At 38.0% G+C, this 18467-nt stretch overlaps 1 protein-coding gene across 4 annotated transcripts in view; it reads left to right on the top strand.

The window, feature by feature from the left end:
• The window catches only part of RABGAP1L (RAB GTPase activating protein 1 like), a 681088-nt gene that overhangs the window by 60151 nt on the left and 602470 nt on the right, over positions 1–18467 (top strand). For all 4 annotated transcript variants that reach the window (XM_020970529.2, XM_078156481.1, XM_020970531.2 and 1 more), the window contains exons 2-3: positions 10710–10891; positions 12925–13114. In XM_020970529.2, coding sequence (XP_020826188.1) covers positions 10754–10891; positions 12925–13114 — 328 coding nt within the window. In that variant the 5' untranslated portion in view covers positions 10710–10753. The remainder of the gene's footprint in view (positions 1–10709; positions 10892–12924; positions 13115–18467) is intronic.

Raw genomic sequence — 18467 nt, 5'->3', positions numbered from 1 at the left:
GAGTCTCCACTACACTGGAAAAATAGTGGGAGCGGTACTACGGTGTGGGGTTGGATTTTGTTGTGTATCATAAAGTCAGCTAGTACAGCATCACTACCAGTAGTATAGGAAGTAGAGTAGGAGTGCTGAATGAGCTTAAGGTGTCAGTGATGGTTAATTCATTGGTTATTTTTTTTTAACCCTCTGTTAGATTCTGGGTGTTCTAGAATATGGAGGCAAAAGTTGCTTTATTTTTGGTGTGTGGTTTCTGTTTTGGAGAAACTTTAGAGGTTGTCATAGTCCTCTATCTTGTTATTCACATGACCTAGCAGCCTCTTTTTATTTTCATCATCATTATTTAATCAACTTACTTTGTTATCTGCTTCCCAAATCCCTTGCTTCCTTGTCCTGTTGAAGTTCTTGCCTAGCCAGCCATAAAGCTGCATTACTCTCAACATCTTCCTCCTCTGCTCTTACATGCATGTTGCTGAATATTGCTAGAGGAACTCATGCAATCCTTTTATGGTCCATTACAAATTTTTCTTAATCTCATCTATACTTCACTGACCAGAGGTAATCCATTTACTTTTCCCTAATTGATTTTTTTGTTGGATTCTCCACAGCTCCTATTTTAAACTTTCCTTCTCTCCTATCCTTTTTTGGCAGAGAATCTTACCATATATATCATTGAAAAAAATAAAGGCAATTTATCCGTTTCTCCTTTTTCTCCCTTGCTGTACATCTCAGAACCCCGTGATATAATCCCCCATTTTCTCATCTTTCTTTTTTCAAATTTTGGATGAAGAGGTGGTCTTTCTCTTCTCTGAGGTCGACTCCTTTACTTAAACCCTATGATGTGAGATCCTTGAGATATAAAACTGTCTCATTTTTTCCGATTTTCGTCCTTATTACTTAGCTCAGTGCTTGACACATAGAAAGCACTTAATAAATCATTTTTGATTCATTTGTTCGTCTCTTGTGGTCTTTTTCAGCTGGTTGCCTCTGTAATTATTATCTTCATACTGTCTCTAATCTTGAATTTCTTCCTATGTATTGACACCTTGCTTTCTGCCTACAAATGTGCTCGTCTTTTTCATCCTTAAAATATGTTCCAATAACCCTCTTGTCTCATTATTCTATATTTCTTTCCCTTTTCTCAGCCAGACTTCTAGCAAAAGCTATACATGCTTATTGCTTCTACTTTTTCTCTTTTCATTCACATCTCAATCTTTTGTCTGGGTTCTAACTTTATCACTCCACTGAAACTTTTCTTTCTTGAATTATCTCTAGCAGCTAGAGGAGAGTGGAAGCATGGGGATGATAGAAGTGGCAGTCTGTTTGAGAAGACAAGATGGCATGTGGTCACTTGTGCATTTGGAGGGATTGGTCTGAAGGGCAAATAGATAGACCTGCTCTTCATATAAGACAGTGGTGAAGGAGGAGATAGTGGTGGGAGACACCTGAGTGAGGAGGAGGAGGGGTAAATAGGGAGCTCTTATTAAATGCCCTCAATTTTTTTGTGTGTGAAATATGAGACCAGGTTCTCAGGTGAGAGGGTGGGGGTGGTAGGCAAGGTAGCTATTAGAAATTTGAGGAGAGAGGAAAAGGTTTGGAAAAGCTGTTGTGGTGAGTGGAATAGTGTTTCAATTAGGGAGGTAGAAATGGATTGGTATTGCCTTGCTGTTTGGAGGGTCAAGTTGACTTTATGTCACATAAATTTGTATTGGATCCAGTCGGGGTTTTGTGATTTTTCTTTTATTTCTTTTAATAATGTGAGTAGGAATGAAGGCAGTGTGTAGTGGAAGTAGTCTAAGAATGAGGCTTGGCAAGATTGGTGATAGGATAAGTCCCTTGTAGAGTACTTAATTAGTCTTTGTCAAATTGAAACAAATTGTGGATTTTATAAAATATACTTTCCTGTTTAAATGGTCACAGAGAAATAATTTTTAATAGTTTTCTTATGTAGTCTTTGATAGTTACAAACAAAATTATGTTATTTTGAAAATAGTCTTAGAAATTTGTGTTGTAGAAGTTGTTATTGTTACTAGACAATGAAAACTACTTTATTTTCAAATATAATTAGAATTGTAAGTACAGTAATCCATAATTTCTGCTTTGAATTCATTTCTTGTCTTTGTGATCTAGTGACTCAGCACATGGGTCAGAATCTCCACTCAGTCAGGGCCTTCTTTTTCTAGTTTTGTAAACACTTTGGTATTCATTATATAATCTTGGACAAAGGCCTCCTTGTGAAATCTTGTATACATGCTAGAGTTGCAGTGTGTTTTAAAGTAAAAATAAATCAGATTTGTATTTTGAATTCTTTTGTCTCCTAAAAATCAGTCTCTTTGGTAGTAGGCTATGAAAAAGGGCTTGCCTCTTTAAATAAAATGTTTTTTTTTCTGTTTCATATTCCTCCCCCCCTCCCCCAAACATCAAATGAAGTTGTTTATCTGAAAAGAATGAAGTAGTTGATATGTATCTTATCTTCTTCCTTCCTAATTGTATCAAACTTGAGTAAGGTCTATTGTCCTGAAGTCTGTTTCATTTTCACAGGTTTCTTAACCTTGTGAAATTAGAGTGATAATAAAAGAAGAAAGAGTGCTTTTGTATTTATTAATTGTTGTATTTACTATAAAGCCTTTGCAATAAAACAAACTTCTGACCCTGAATTTCATGTTCTAACCCCCACATAGACAACAATGTCCTCTCCCAGACTTAGGGCCATCTGCATTATAGATCTGCAGCTGGACGAGGCCTTCATATAGTCTAGTTTCCTCATTTTGTAGATGAAGAAACAGAGGCCCAGAGAGGTCATGACTTGCCTAATGTCAGATAGGTGGCAGAACTGGAACACAGTTTGATTCAAATATTTATTGAGTATATACTACATATTAGCTGCTGCCCTCAAGGAGTTTATATTCTAGTTATCAAGATAATGCATATCCACAAATAATGTATAATAACATAAGGCAGACTTTGATCAAAGTGGGCTCTGGGAGTTGAGAGGAGAGAAATGACACGAGATTGTGAAGATCAAGGAAGACTACCAAAGAGGCTGTACCTAAATAAAGCCTTGATGGATACATAAGGGTTTTTTTTTTTTTTTGCTTTTTGGTGAGGCAGTTGGGGTTAAGTGATTTGCCTAGGGTCACACAGCTAGTAAGTGTGGTGTCAGAGATCACATTTGAACTCAGGTCCTCCTGACTTTAGGGCTGCTGCTCTATCCACTGCGCCACCTTGCTGCCCCTACTTAAGGTTTTGATGAACAGAGATGAGTTGGAGTTTGGAGGAATGCCTTCGTGATAGGCACAGTTCAGTTGTTTTTCAGTCGTGTCCTACTTTTCCTGACCCCATTTGGTGTTCTCGTGGCAAACATACTGCAGTGGCTTGCCATTTCCTTCTTTGGCTCATTTTACATCTGAAGAAATTGAGGCCAGCAAGGTTAAGTGACTTGCACAGGGTCACACAGCTAGTAAGTGTCTGAGGCTGGATGTGAACTCGGGAGGATGAGTGTTCCTAACTGCAGGCCTGGTACTGTGTCCACAGCACCACCTAGCTCAAAGCTGAGCCAAAGTACAGAAGTGGGAAAATGGGGAACATCTTTAGAATGAATTTTGGTGAAGTAAAAATGACATAGTGCTGGATGTCTGTTGCATGTTAAAAATAATGTAATCCAAAATTGTTTTTGGATATGATATATTGTATTATAACTAGGGATACAGAATGGATAATAAGCCTTGTATGAAAGAGGAAGGGCTTGTGGTAGATGAAAAATTACCTCAAATCATTTTGGGTTTTTCTGTGCTGACCTTTCCCCTTGTATATTCTTAGAATCATTCAGTAGAAGGAATGATAAATAATATTTATGAAGAGATGGGTTAGATTGTTTTGTAATTCATTTTGTAATCCATTGCTTTCTAGGACCACTTGACTGGATGGTACACTTCTTTTTGAAAGGTAGCATGAAGTAGTGGTTTTCCAGTCAACAAATGACTATATGAGTACACAAATTAACATTTGTTTTGAATCATAATTCAGCATAATTGCTGAACAATCATTTTAGTCAAGTGAGAAATATAAAAGCCTGGACCACCAAAGCTATAAGCTTTCCCCTTCAGAAGTAACCAAAAGTTGTTCCCATCCACTTAGTGACTTGATAAAAGAATGTTGTATAAAACAGTTGAAGCAGGTGTGGGCATTTCAGCTCCAAATACAAAGGACACATCCTGAATCATTTACTTCTAGGAATATAGAGTGAATAAAATTTACCCTGGTTCCCGTAGAAGAATGCAAAGAAAAGAAGAAAAAGGACATTGGAATGACTTACTGGGTGACCACAGTACATACTATTAATGTATGGTTTGTGCTGAAAATACTTGATAGTTTAACAGCAGCTTGTTGACAGCAATATCTCCCTCAATCTGTAAGTACCAGTGAAGTAAAGTAAATGTCAAAAAGTCAAATATGATGATGCATCTAAAACATTAATGAACTATATACATGTTGCACTGAATCAGCAAACATTTAGGTTTTTCCAAGCGCTTTGATTGCCTTTTTTTTTTTTTTGCTTTCTAGGCAGTTGGGGTTAAGTGACTTGCCTAGGGTCACACAGCTAGTTAAGTGTCAAGTGTTTGGTCTGAGGCCGGATTTGAACTCAGGTCCTCCTGACTTCAGGGCTGGTGCTCTATCCATAGTGCCACCTAGCTGCCCCTGATTGCGTTTCTTAACACTTAGATAAGCAAACTTCTGCAAACATCCATTGTGCCATATAGTCTACTGTGGGTCCAAGACATTTGCATTGAGCCTCCCAAATACTCTTTCATGATTTTTGGTCCCAGGATTCATGGGGATGGGGAGGGGGTGCTGATGGGAGGAAGGGAACATTTATTAAGCACATACTGTGTTCCAGGAACTGTCCTAAGGGCTTTACAAATACTATCTCATTTAATCCTAGCATCAACCCTGGGAAATAGGTGCTATTATTACCCCTATTTTACATTTGAGGAAATTGAGGTTAAGTGACTTACTCAGGGTCATACAGCTACTGAGTGTCTGAGGTCAAATTTGAACTCAGGTCCTCCTGACTCCAGGCCCAGAGCTCTATGCACCATTGTGCCACCTGTCTAGCTCATGGAGGAGTTTGGTCGCTTTGTGCATGGCTTTTAGCAAAGTGGCTGACTATTTTTTGTTAGAATTGGAGTCTTTACTAACAGTGAAATTCTGGGTGGCATTCCTCTTACTGAAATAACATACCAGTGGCCCCACATATTGCCTATTGCAGGAGTAAAGTCCTTGGTTAGTTATTTGAACAGCTGAAATCTGAACAATTTCAGTTTCATAATGACTGTCTCCATCCAGGAGCAGGTTCCTTGGCTTTACAAAGAAGGTGGCTCCATTCATGGGCACTTTTAATTGCTTGTCACAAAACTGCATTTCTGTCTGAGATGCAGGCACACACACTATATTGACCAAAGAAGCTGCTCCAGGTTGGATGAGCTGGAACCACGTACTGGGCCATTGCGCTAGCTGGTTCTTCCTTCTGTGGCCACACGGAGCAGCTCTAATCTCTCCTACTCCTGACATCCTTTAAAATACGTGAACATGGCTATGATGTCTTCCTCCTACCTCCACATATTGTCTTTTCTTCAGGCTAAAAATGCCTCAGATCCTTCACCTAATCCTTGTAAGATATGGTCTCAAGGTCCTTCACCATGACAATTGCCGTCTTCTGGACATGTTCCACTTTATCAGTGTCCTTATTAAATGATGGTAGACAGAACTAACCTGGGACGAGCTCTGATGATGGCATAGAATAGTGAGATTATTGTCTCCTTATTCTCAGAAGCTTTGCTCCTCTTAACACAGTTCAAGATTGCATTAGTTTTATGGCTACCCGTCACATTACTTATAAAGAGAGGGAGGAGTGGAGGTTAACACCTTGGTTGCCAAGCTTGGAGGACTGGGAGGATGGTAGTTCAGTTCACATGTTTTTCAACCGTGTCTGACTCTTCCTGACCCCATTTGGGGTTTTCCTGGCAAAGATGTTGGAGTGGTTTGCTATTTCCTCCTCTAGCTCATTTTAAAGATGAGGGACTGAGGCAGGGTTAAGTGACTTGCCCAGGGTCACCCAGCTAGTATGTGTCTGAGCTTGTTTCTGAACTCAGGAAGATGAGTCCTCTTGTCTTCAGGCCTGGTACTCTATCTACTGGGCCTTCTGGTAGACCAGATAACTATGTAGCATGTTTAGAGGGAATGAGGCAGTGGGAAAAGTGGGAGGCAAGGAAATTATTAGAGAGAGGAGTTTCATCAATTATTGATGGTAGTGGAGTTCGGGGTTAGGACAAAGTCAAAGATGTCACCATTCTTGTGAATGGCTAAAGTAGAATGAAGATGGATATCATTGGGTGTAGACGAGGTTGATGAATTAGGACGTTGTCAGTGTGAACATTGCAGTCACCAGGGATGATGTCACGGTTGGAAGGAAGTGGAAGTGGAATAAGCATTAATCAGATACTTATTTTGTGCTGGGCACTGTACAAAGGCTTTGCAAATATTATTTCATTTGACCCTTAACAATAACCCTGTGAGGTCGGTGCATTTATTATCATCCCCATTTTGCAGGAGACAGAAGTCACGTGTCTTGCCTGTGGTTACACAGCTAGGAGGCGTCTGAGGCAGAGTTTGAATTTGGGTCTTCCTGACTTCAGTCCCAGTGCTCTACCCACTGGGACACCTACTTGCTTGAAAAGGAAGACTGCAAGCCAGGCGCTCAGATCATTTTGGGAGGGCGAGAGAGTGGTGTTCTGAAGGCCAGCAGAGAAGTTTTGATGGAATTAAACGATGGGATGATGGTGGCCGTGTCCTCGCTTTGGTTAATGGATTATCTGCATATTTGGTCCGTCTCACGAATGTATTGTTTTGGAATATAGCTGTGCTAGTATGTGTTCAGGCTTCTCCCTGCTATAAAGTTTCCATTCAGTTGAAAGTTTATGAGGAAAGTAGCCTGGCAAGCCCAGACCTGAGCTTGCCAATATGGTCAAACCGGTATTTCCATAGCTCAAAAGATAGATTGTCTCTAGGTCAGAACCCATAATATAGTTCCTACTATATTGGCACACCCTTCCTTTTGAATAGGAAGAAATACTAAGTGACTTGGGCATATGGGGGTTAATATTCCCCTTTTTAAAGACTGAAACAGTCTCAAAGCCTCAAAGGGCTCCAGTGGCCAAATGCTATTTTATTTTTCTGGCTAGAATTTTTCCCTCAGAAATACTAAGGCAAAGGTTTTTGGTTTTCTTGGTGTTTTGAAACTGTTGCTAGTTTTCTCTTTGTTATCCATAGTACTGCTCTTTTCCATTTTTGTAATGGTTCAGTTGTAGTCATTTCTAGGCTTCCTTCTAACTGGGTTGTTACCATGTCCAAACTTTGACTCACACTTAGGTTTTTAGGTTACTATTTAGGTTACTATTTTAGTTCAAGAGCTACTTAGAAAATGAGTGGATATGAATCCACCACATAAGCTGAAAGCAAGAAGGCTGACATCGTTTTGTTCGACTCAGAAGGGAGCTTCGCATTTTACATTCTGATTTTATGTGCTTAAATACATTTAGTTATGTTGTAAGAAAATCACTTTTAGTTGGAGACTTGTCTGAATGCTGCTATCCTACTTTCTAATTTGTAGAATTGCAATTTTAACCATTCTAACAAAGTTTCAATTTAATGTTTATCCTTGAGTGTTTCAAATATTTGTTCATTTTACAAAATTGAGTGGAACTCATGCTCCAACTCAAGGGTTGGTGTAGGTCTGGTTCATTTGCAGTTAAAATCATTTATATAGTGTCCAGCAGATGTAGGGCACTGTATTTGCTGCTGTGGGAAAGGAGATAAACAGGAGAAATACAAATTAACCTGTTCATGTAGTGAAGTCTTATAGTTATTAATTTAATCAAGACTTGTAGAGCTCTGATATGCATATCTTATGTCTTAATAATGCATTGAAATGGAGTCTCCTCCCTGTAGACATTAGTGTATAGTTCACAGACAACAGTGAGTATTAAAGAACCCTAAAAATTTCATATATTATTTAGAGTTATTGGTCTTTATCACTTTATTGGTATTTAGGTCAACAAATAAGAATAGGGCTGTCACACTCAAAGGAAAATGAATAGTGTTAGCGCAGTGCTGAGCTTTTGGTAGGCTCAGTAAATTATGATCACATTGAATCGAGTGAATGGAAATCAGGCACTATTTTGATTATTCTGATTTAGCTCGGTTTGAAAAAGCTTCTTATAGTGCCATAGCATCTTAGAGGTAGAAATGTATTCCTTCCTTTAGCAGGTATTCCAATTTAGATGCCTGCACCTTTGGAAGAATAGCTAGATAGATTGATAGTTAAAGAAATATACTTTAGCTTTTTTGAATTTTTACAAACTATAGATTAATAATCTAGTCGAATTCTCAAGAATATGTGGGTGAATTAAATTTACATAAATGTACACATTAGTTTGGTAGTTCAATCAGAAGTAGATGGTTGAGGTGAATATTTGGCTTTTTAATGATGATTTTTATTTTTTGAAAAATATTCTCACTTGCTAGCTGTGTGACCCTGGGCAAGTCACTTAACCCCAATTGCCTCACCAAAAAAAAAAGGCAAAAAAATTTTTTTTGCTTCACTGATTTTCATTTCTGGCCCTTTTATGTCCTTATGAAAGCCCTACCCAACTGTTTTGACATGGCTTGGAAGTGATGTCTGGGGTCTCAAGCCTAGCACAGTGTCTAGCACATTGTTACTAAATTGGTACTTAAATTGTTGACTGTTGCCAATAAAGCAAAGGCTCTGGTATGTTATGTAAAGATTGTCTGCCATAACCATGCCAAATAAAATCATGGGTCTTTTAGAGTATGACACTTTGTACCTCTTCAACAGCTCTAGAGTTTTACCTAGACCATTGGTCACTCTCCCCTATGCAGATTAACCATAGGAACTTCTTTCATTTATGTACCTTCTGACTCTTTTCTTCCCCATGATCCTCTCTTCCTTCCCTCCTTCCCTTTTTTTCCTTCCCTCTTTGCCTCCCTCCCTTTCTATACGTCATGGTTTAGTAACTTTGTCAAAGAACAAAATAAGGTTGATCTGGCATCACATGATTTTGGTAATGCCATTTTGGCTCTTTGTGGTAATTGCTTCCTTTTCTAGATAATCACGAGTCATTCCTTTAATAATACAGTCTAGAATTTTACCAAAAATTTGTCAGATTTTGGTCTGTAGTTTGCAGACTCCATGCTTTTACTTTCTTTGAAAGTTGGAATAACTCTTGTCCTTCCCTAGTCCTGAAACACCTCCTGTGGTTACAATTACCTTTTATATATCATTGATAATGACTAAGCAGTAACGTCTGCAAGTTGTTGGAGTACTCAAGAGTATAGTTTGAATGGGTCCAGGATGTACATTCATCAAGAACAGCTAGGTGCTATCTTAGTATACCAGTCAGACAATCAACAAGTATTTATTAAGTGCTTACTGTGTGCCAGGCACTGTGTTAAGTGCTGGGCATATGAAGAAAGGCAAAACACAGCCCCTTCCACCAAGGAGCATTGCATTCTAATGAAGAAAACGTGTAAATAATTGGGTAAATAGAAGATATAATACAGATGAATTTACATCTGAAAGGGAATGTCATTAACAATTGGAGGAACCAGAAAAAACTTCCTGTAGAAGGTGGGTTTTGAGTTGATTCTTGTTGGAAGAAGCCAGGGAAACTAAGAGAGGCAGTGGTGATGGGGCAGAGCATGCCAGTCATGGTGGACATTTTAAAAATAGGGAGACAGGAGGTGGAGTATTATGTTCCAGAAACTGTAGGTAGGCCAGTATGCCTGCATGATAGAGTGCCCTCAGGGCACTTATATTCTTCTGGGGGCAGGGCGGGGAAGGAAAGGAGGGAGGTACAGTGATATACAAATAAAGTACACAAAAAGGTATAGAGGAAATGATGATTATATTTCTATCCTTGTCCTCTTCCCCTGCCCCCAGCAAAAGGATGGCAGGCTCACTAGACTGTGCAGTTTATGCTTCTTCCCTGACAAAATGCTGTACATTTTTGCAGACACAAATGCACAATTGCTGAAACTTGGTTTTCTATATGATTGTCATTTGATAGCTTTCTGTTTGTTTATATAATTAGTGTAGTATCTGGGAAAGAAACAAAGCTTGAGGTGGTTGTGATTTTACCTTAAGTAAAAAAAAACTTCATTGACCTAGAAAAATCACTTTGTGGCCCAAGAAACGCTTGTACTAGAGGAGGAATGTTATCTGAAACATGCAGATTCAGTTAATAAAATTCTTTCAGAGATTTTTTTTCTTGATTCTGACCTCTTTTTACCCTTCCAGTTATTCCTTTTTACCTATTATTAAAAAGAAGAACCAATATTTCTACTGGAAGTTTAGTGATATTGAAATTATTTGCACAGTCTATTTAATTTGCTTTTGGGTGGGGTTCGTGTTGTTTTTCAGGAAACAATATGATTCTGGCAGTCTGTAGACTCAGGGTGAAAAGGATACATTTCCTTTGTACATAGCTCAATTTGAACAGGCAGACTGGGTAGCCTCAAGTTAATTATCTAGCCAGCAGGATTCCTGTTTATATGAAGTTTTTTTTTTAATGACTAAGGGTTATTTAAACACTTTTTAAATGTTTTAACTGGCAATATTTTTTTTTTTCTCTTTGTAGTTTTGGCCAGGTTGAATGTGGCAAGAGAATTCTGCCGTCCTGAAATGGAGGTCAGAGCTTCCTTACAGAAGGTTAGTGGGTCATCTGATTCCATGACCACACTAAACAGTGAAGAATTTGTTTTGGTACCTCAGCAAGCAGATGATACCTCTACAAAAGATGATGAAAAACCTCAACTAAAGGTATATTTTCTTTTCCTCAGATTGCTTCCATTTATTTATTTTACGTTTTTAACATTTGAATGGATTCTAAGTAAATATCTGGAATCAAGTTTTTCCCCCTTAACTGTTGATGTGTTCAGAAGACTCCAGTTAACATTTATTTACCTCGAAGCTGATTTTTTTTTTGCCAGGTTATTTTTTTTTTGCCTTTTGGATTTTGAACTGCCAAATCACAGCTGCAAAGGGTAAGACACACGGGGAAGTAGTTGAAACTTTTTCTTAGTTGGCTCCTGAGGGGGGTTATTGCGTTTCCCATGTTTCTGTTCATTTATGCTGTCCTTCTGTCTCTGTCTTATTCTTAGCACACAAGATAGCTGAGCAGGTAATCAAGTACAGTGGATGTTTTACTTTTGGTTTGGTGGGATTTTGCTTTCTTTTTGATTTTAATATTGTATCTTAAGCGGAACTTTTGGTATAATGGTCCTGTTACATTTGCTGTGATTTGGATATACATTTTGGCAGGTTTTCATATCTGAGAGTATTTATGTGGAGATTATTCTGTTTCTTGTACGTTGTCAGTGACAAAAAGTAACACAGTAGTAACAATCCGAGTATTCAGGCACATGAGAACAATGTAATAATTCAACCACATTTTACTTAGTAAATGTTTGTTGACTGACTGATGTCTAAAATTGAGATTAAAAAGTGAATTGAGTGCCTTGAGTGTCTTGAAAAATGTTGTAGGAGTAAAAAGTTTTGATGATGCTGTTTATTACATTTCCAGTTCATTCTTGAGTTGTGTTGCTGTGTTTTGGATGATAGAATTGTGAAAGCTTTAGGAGCAAGTCAGACATTTAGAATAAAAATATAGTCTTTGAATGGAAAGCACATGAAAGTTATTAAATATTGATTTTACCTTCAAAGGAATAATACTTTATTAATCTAATGAAAATATAATGATTTAATATTTTGGTAGTGATTTTGATGCATCTTTTTCCAATTTTAATTGTACAGGCATATACTCTGCCTCGTGTCATTATTTCTCTGAAAGCATGTCTGGCTGAAACGGAATGATGGGAGTGAGGTGGAACAAAGTTACATTGGCCAAATGATGTTAGAATGGAGTTTTCCTAAAAGAATTTGGTTATTCCATATTATCAGTATTATTGAGAGGCATTGAGGTATAATGAACTGGCCTTGGAATTAGGACAAAGTCCTACTCATTCCATATACCAGCTATGTTAATATGGGTAAATAATTTAGCCTCTCTGTGCCCCAGGTAACTCTCTGAGGCTGGAAATTACGGGCAATTTACCTCTCTGCTTTGGAGGATCTGTGAATTGGTAGAGGGAGATCCTACACTGAAATCATAGGTCTAAAATAACAACCACAAAAAGTTATTACTCAAAAACAAGGTTGGTTAGGTTATTTATAAGATATGCCTTTGCTGAGTACATGTTGTACATATTGTAATCTTAACTGCATAATTAAATCCTTTTTTCATAACTTACATAGGGTTTAAAATGACCTCAGTCAAGTAATTTAAGAAATCAATAGGACATCAAGAGCTTATTAAGTTAAACCGTTGTTAGTAAGAGATAAGATTTTTGTAAAGAATAAGTTTTGATTGAAGTTAGTCACAAATGACAGTGTTTACTTGAACTTTACTTTATTTTTTTGTTTCAAACAAAAATTATGGAATAGTTGTGTTCTTTAAATTGTATATATTGAGTTTTTGTAAATTGAATCACTTTTTAAATGCAGTAGAAGAAATTATATCCCTATAATTTCATGGTGAAACCACAAGAGAATGAGCACCTTCTCATTTCTTAAAATGTTTGAGGTGAGATTTATGTCAAATTAGGTATAGGTTGTATTTTCTTTGTAATATATGATTGCTTCAATTTGTCTGTTTCAAGCTATAAAATGTTTTGATTTGTGTCTTGCATGTAGCAAGCATTCATCAACAAACATATTGAATTTTATATTTATATAACTCTAAGTCTGTAGACAAGTTTAAAATTTATTGCTGCACTTTTTTTTTAAACTTACAGATAGTCTCCAATGGAGATGAACAGTTAGAGAAGGCAATGGAAGAGATTCTGAGGGATTCTGAAAAAGGTCAAAACCATCTTCTCGATTGCGAAAGTTCGACTGAAATTTGTGATCATTCGTTTACTGATGTTTCAGCCAACCAAACAAATAGGCCTTCTCTCCAGTTAGTGTTGGATTCTTCTAATGCAGGTACTTTGCTCCTTGGGTAAAGAAAGTTTAGAAAGAAGTTTCAGAGGAAAGTGGGGAACAGACTATGAATTTAATGTTTGTATTCCCCAAGGACTCTATTTAGGGGAAACAGCTTTCATTCTGGTTCTTTTCTTCTCCTTGAAATGAGCCCTGTTTCTGGGTATCAAATAGCTGGTGAGATCGGCTGCTGGTCTAAAATGTCAGTTCTGTCCCCTACTTTTTTCTGTTGTCTTTTTAGTACAAATTGGACTAATTTTATATATTAGAGTTAAGTCTTGGTGAAGATGTGACCTAATGTTTTTTTTTCCCCTAAGTTAACATGTATTAATGTACAGTAATGTGAAAAATATGCCCTGACATTTCATAAATATTTGTTGGCTTATCTAAGATAGCACTTTAAATTGTTTACTACTGTATTGTACTTGAGGTAATGGCTTGCATTAGGCAGGTAGGAATTTTGGTGACTAGACTGCTGGCCCTAGAGTCAAGGACACGAATTGAAATTTGACCTTAGATATTTACTAGCTGTGTGATGCTGGGCAAGTCACTTCGCCTATACCTGGTTCAGTTTCCTCAACTTTTAAATGGGGATAATAATAGCACTAATCTCCCTGAGTTGTTGTTAAGTTGAAATGACATAATATTTGTAAAACACTTAGTACAATGCCTGGCAGCTAGTAGGCACTTGATAAATGGTTATTCCGTTCTTCTCTTCTTTAGTTCTCCAAAGAATAGGGACAATTTTTGATATGTTAGGTTTTTATTTAAGATTATCTGCCATGATGTTATAAGTACGTAATTTGTGTTATTTAATTAACTGGGACTATGTATTTGTTCCTTTAATAGTATTAGAAGAATTTTGGAGAATTCTGCTTTACATTGTGCAATAGTTAAAATCTTCTTTTGAATGATTAATTTTTCATTCATTCCCAACCAATTCAATCAGCTGCTATTTGAGTAACTATTTTAAATGTCCAGTGCTATGGGCTAGGTTTCAGGAAGTGCAAAACAAAAATAATCCATGGTCTCCATTTGCATGGAATTCATAATCTACCTTGGAAGACTAAACTATAACACATGAAATGATTATAATAGAATTAAGTGTAAAAAATGTGTTGTAGTGACCAGGTGTAATAGAATTCTAGAAAGAGGGAATGCCATTGTAGACCACGAAGGTCTTGCATGGTGATGGAAGTTGTTGTGCTAGGTCTTGAAGGATGGGCAAGATTGTGATAATTAGAAGATTTAGATAATTTCGATCATTAGAATGCTCACATTGGAACAAAAATTTGAAAGGTAGTTAGGTAACTACTTAACCTATCTTGAAATAGCATAATTTCTGTGTAATTTAAATTGTAAGGTTAATAAAAGGCCAGTGGAGAGATACATGGAGGGTATAAATAAAGATGCAGCATATTTCCATTGATCACTCGTATGCAAGAGGTGGTATTAGAAATTTCTGTGAAGAAATATCTGATTGAAAAAGCTTGATCATGTGGCTTGATTTAGTGATAACAGGTGGGTAGCCTGAGTGCCATAATGGTACTTTTAAAAGATATGAAGTCAGGGCAGCTGGGTGGCGCAGTGGATAGAGCACCGTCCCTGAAGTCAGGAGGACTTGAGTTCAAATCTGGCCTCAGACCAGAGACTTGACACTTACTAGCTGTGTGACCTGGGTAAGTCACTTAACCCCAATTGCCTTAAATTAAAAAAAAAAGATATGAAGACCTGGAAAATGGCTTTCAGCATGTCTACTAGTAGATCCCTTGTGAAAGACTTGTGGAAAAACTTTGGCAAAAATAACAAAAAATGGAAGGCGTAGATGAGTTGCCATTTATACTATTAGAAAGAATTCCAACACGGATACAAATCTATTGGGGTCATGTGGTAGTTCTGTCATCTTTTGTCAGCTTCCATTCCTCTCTCCCCCAATAGTGATTTGTGCCACTAGATGGTATCACGTGCAGTAGAAATGTCCGTGGTCCCTGTTATAACTTCATTTATCACCATACGTCCTGTAATGAGTTTGGGCTCTGTGTGCTTTGTATATATAGGCGCATAGAAAAGAAGAGAATGAGTAGAATGTAGACCCTCCCAGGAGTCTTACCTGACATACTCAGGACACATTGCTTGGTTTCATTTTGATATTTTCCAAGATCATTCTGTGGAGCTTTGACTTCTGTAATTTGGGCTACAACTGTAGGTTGGGAACCATTGAAGATGTGCTGCTTCCTTGCTCCCCCCACTGCCTTAGCCTTTTATTGAAATCCCTGAAAGCTCAGACAATCATTCATTTCCTGAGTTCAAAGTAAATTTGCAACCCTGCTGTAGACCAATTCCCTATTCTTGACAAATTGTTCTTTCCCTGTTCTTATTCTATGATCCCTCAGCTGTTTTTAGTAGACTTTGGTGTAGAGATTTCCAAAGATCTTTTGAAAATTTATCTGTCTGCCTGTCTGTCTGTCTCTCTATAGGTAGGCTTGCTCAGGAAAGAATGTGATAGGAATGTAAGTTTATCATTTTGAATGTGCTTAGTGCTGTCATTCACGTGGCCTTCAGTGTTTTTAAAGGACCATATTGCTGTTTCTTAGTGATAGGTGAGACAGAGAATTCAGAACAAGAAGGACAAAAATAATAGAAGACTTGGGATAGAGTTTTAAATCAAATGGGCATAAAACCAGAGAACTGCAGACTTGCCAGGAATCTCAGAGATCATCTCCTCTAGCCCTCAGTTACAGTACAATCACAGTTATTATAGCCCAGCCCAGCCTTGCCGACTAGGACCACTGGGTAAAAGCCATTAGAATAAAGATTCCAGTTCATTTAAGGAAATATTTCCTAACAATTGGACCTATCAAAAAAAAAAGGAATGGATTGCCTCATAAGACAGGATGGAAAATGATAGAATATGGTGGGATTTCCATATCTGTTTAGTTCCGTATTCTTCATACATTGATGCATTCATTAAGTTTCAGTCCAGTCTGTGTCTGGGGTGCTAGGTTTTGTCCAGAGAGAGAGAGAGAGAGAGAGTGAGTGAGAGAGAGAGAGAGAGAGAGAAAGAGTGTGTGTGTGTGTGTGTGTGTGTGTGTGTGTGTGTGTATGTGTGTATATATACATGCATATGTGTGTCCTAGGAGTGTTTGGAACAATTGAAGCCGTTGCCTTTTTTATTTTTTGGCAGTTGGGGTTAAGTGACTTGCCCAGGGTCACATAGCTAGTAAGTATCAAGTGTTTAGTCTGAGGTTGGATTTGAACTCAGGTCCTTGTGACTGCAGGGCTGGTGCTCTAGCCACTGTGCCACCTAGCTGCCCCTGCCTTTTTTTTAAAGAGTTTTATATATTTTTTTTAATCAGCCATTTCAAGAACTACCACCTCACCCATACCTTGAGAACACTCTCTTGAACAAAGAAAAACAATGAAGCAATTATATACATTTGACAGAATAAATATTTTGCCCTGCCTTTTTGATGTTGGAATCATAGGATCATAAATTTAGAGATGGAAGGGACCTTATGGGTCCCTTGTACCAGTCTCTTTCTTTGAAAACTGAGGATTTGAGTCCAGAGAAGTTGTCACTTGCACAAGTCTTTGACATTGTATAATGTTTAATACTTGTATTTTATGCTCTTTTGTTTCTGCTTATATTTTCTTTATCAGTTCATACATTTTCCTGTGTTTCTAGGAATGCCTCATATTTGTCATTTTTTTTTCTTTTTTTGGTTAGGCAGTGGGGGTTAAGTGACCTGCCCAGGGTCACACAGCTAGTAAGTGTTATGTGTCTGAGGCCGGATTTGAACTCAGGTCTTCCTGACTCCAGGGCCAGTGCTCTATCCACTGCACCACCTAGCCGTCCCAAATTTATCATTTCTTACTGCATAATAATCTGTTTTAAATCAGTGAAAACACGTTTATTAAACCCTATAGGCGTATATTGGGCTGCTAGGTGGTACAGTGTATATAGTGCCAGGCCTGCAGTCAGGAAGACTAATCTTCCTCAGTTCAAATCTGGCCTCAGACACTTACTAGCTGTGTGATCCTGGGCAAGTCACTTCACCCCATTTGCCTTAGTTTCCTCATCTGTAAAATGAGCTGGAGAAGGCGCTCCAGTATCTTTGCCAAGAAAACCCCAAATGGAGTCATGAAGAGTTGGACACGACTGAAATGACTGAACAACAACAATATTCATATATCACAGTTTACTCAACCATATTGCAGTCGATGGCACCCACTTTGTTTCCAGTTCTTTGCTATTACAAAGAGTGTTGCTATGATTATTTTGGTGTTAATTGGAATTCTGGATACTGGCTGTCAGTGGTAGGCTAATGGGGGGAAGTATTGCTGTTTCTAGGGTTCTTGTACTTACCAAACTTGCAGTGGCATTTAGTCAACAATTGGTGTTGATGATAGTGGGCTTGGCAAATGGAAACATACAATTAAACATGATTGGTTAAGGATGAATTAAGCAGCTAGGTAGGAGAGTGGATAGGGTTTTGGGCCTGTAGTCAAGAGGACGTGGATAAAACTCTAGCCTCAGACACTTACCAGCTGTGTGACTCTGGGCAAATCACTTACCATCCTATAAACTCAGTTTCCTCAATTACACAATAGGAATAATAATAGCACCTACCTTCTGGGGTTGTTGTGGGATAAAATGAGATAATTTTTCTAAAGCACTTTGCAAACCTTAAAGTGCACTATAACTTCTAGCTATTTGTTGTTGTTTTTATTACAACACCTTAGAGTCAATAGGTAATCATTGGAGTTTAATGAGAAGAGAAGTGACATGGTCAGATTTGTGGTTTGTGAATATAACTTTGGCAGCCATGTGGAGAGTGGATCCTAGTGGGGAAAAACAAGACAGGGAGAGCAATTAGGAAGGTATTTCAGTAGTCCAGATGAGAGAGGCAGAGGGCCTGGGTGAGAATGTTGACTCTGTGAGTAGCGAGGTAGTGGATATGAGAGATTTGCAGAAGTAGAGAAGACAATATATGACAATTGCTTGGATATATGATGTGAGAGGGAAAGTGAAGAGTTGACAATGATATGTAGATTGTAAACTTAGATGTGTAGGAGTATGTTGATGCTCAGAATAGTCATGTTCAGAAGGGGTGGTTCTTTGGGGAGAAAGGTCCCGTAGTGTAATCAGCAGTGAAGGTAGCAGTCTGCTGCTGCTTAGTCATTCTATGCAAAGGCCCTTTGTCCCATTGCAAAAGAAAAGGAGAGGTAGGGTAGCAACTTACTCTGCGGCACCAACCATAGAAATTAAGTGCAGGGTGCAGGATGTCTGGTTGGTAGACTTTTGTCTGCACAGCTGCTTGGATTGAGGTTAGCTTGTATAACTCTGAGAGACTGT

The sequence above is a fragment of the Phascolarctos cinereus genome, unplaced genomic scaffold (assembly GCF_003287225.1).
Source record: "Phascolarctos cinereus isolate Bilbo 61053 unplaced genomic scaffold, phaCin_HiC Scaffold_5;HRSCAF=322, whole genome shotgun sequence".
Classification (NCBI taxonomy): Eukaryota; Metazoa; Chordata; class Mammalia; order Diprotodontia; family Phascolarctidae; genus Phascolarctos; species Phascolarctos cinereus.
This window is presented reverse-complemented; position numbering and strand designations above follow the sequence as displayed.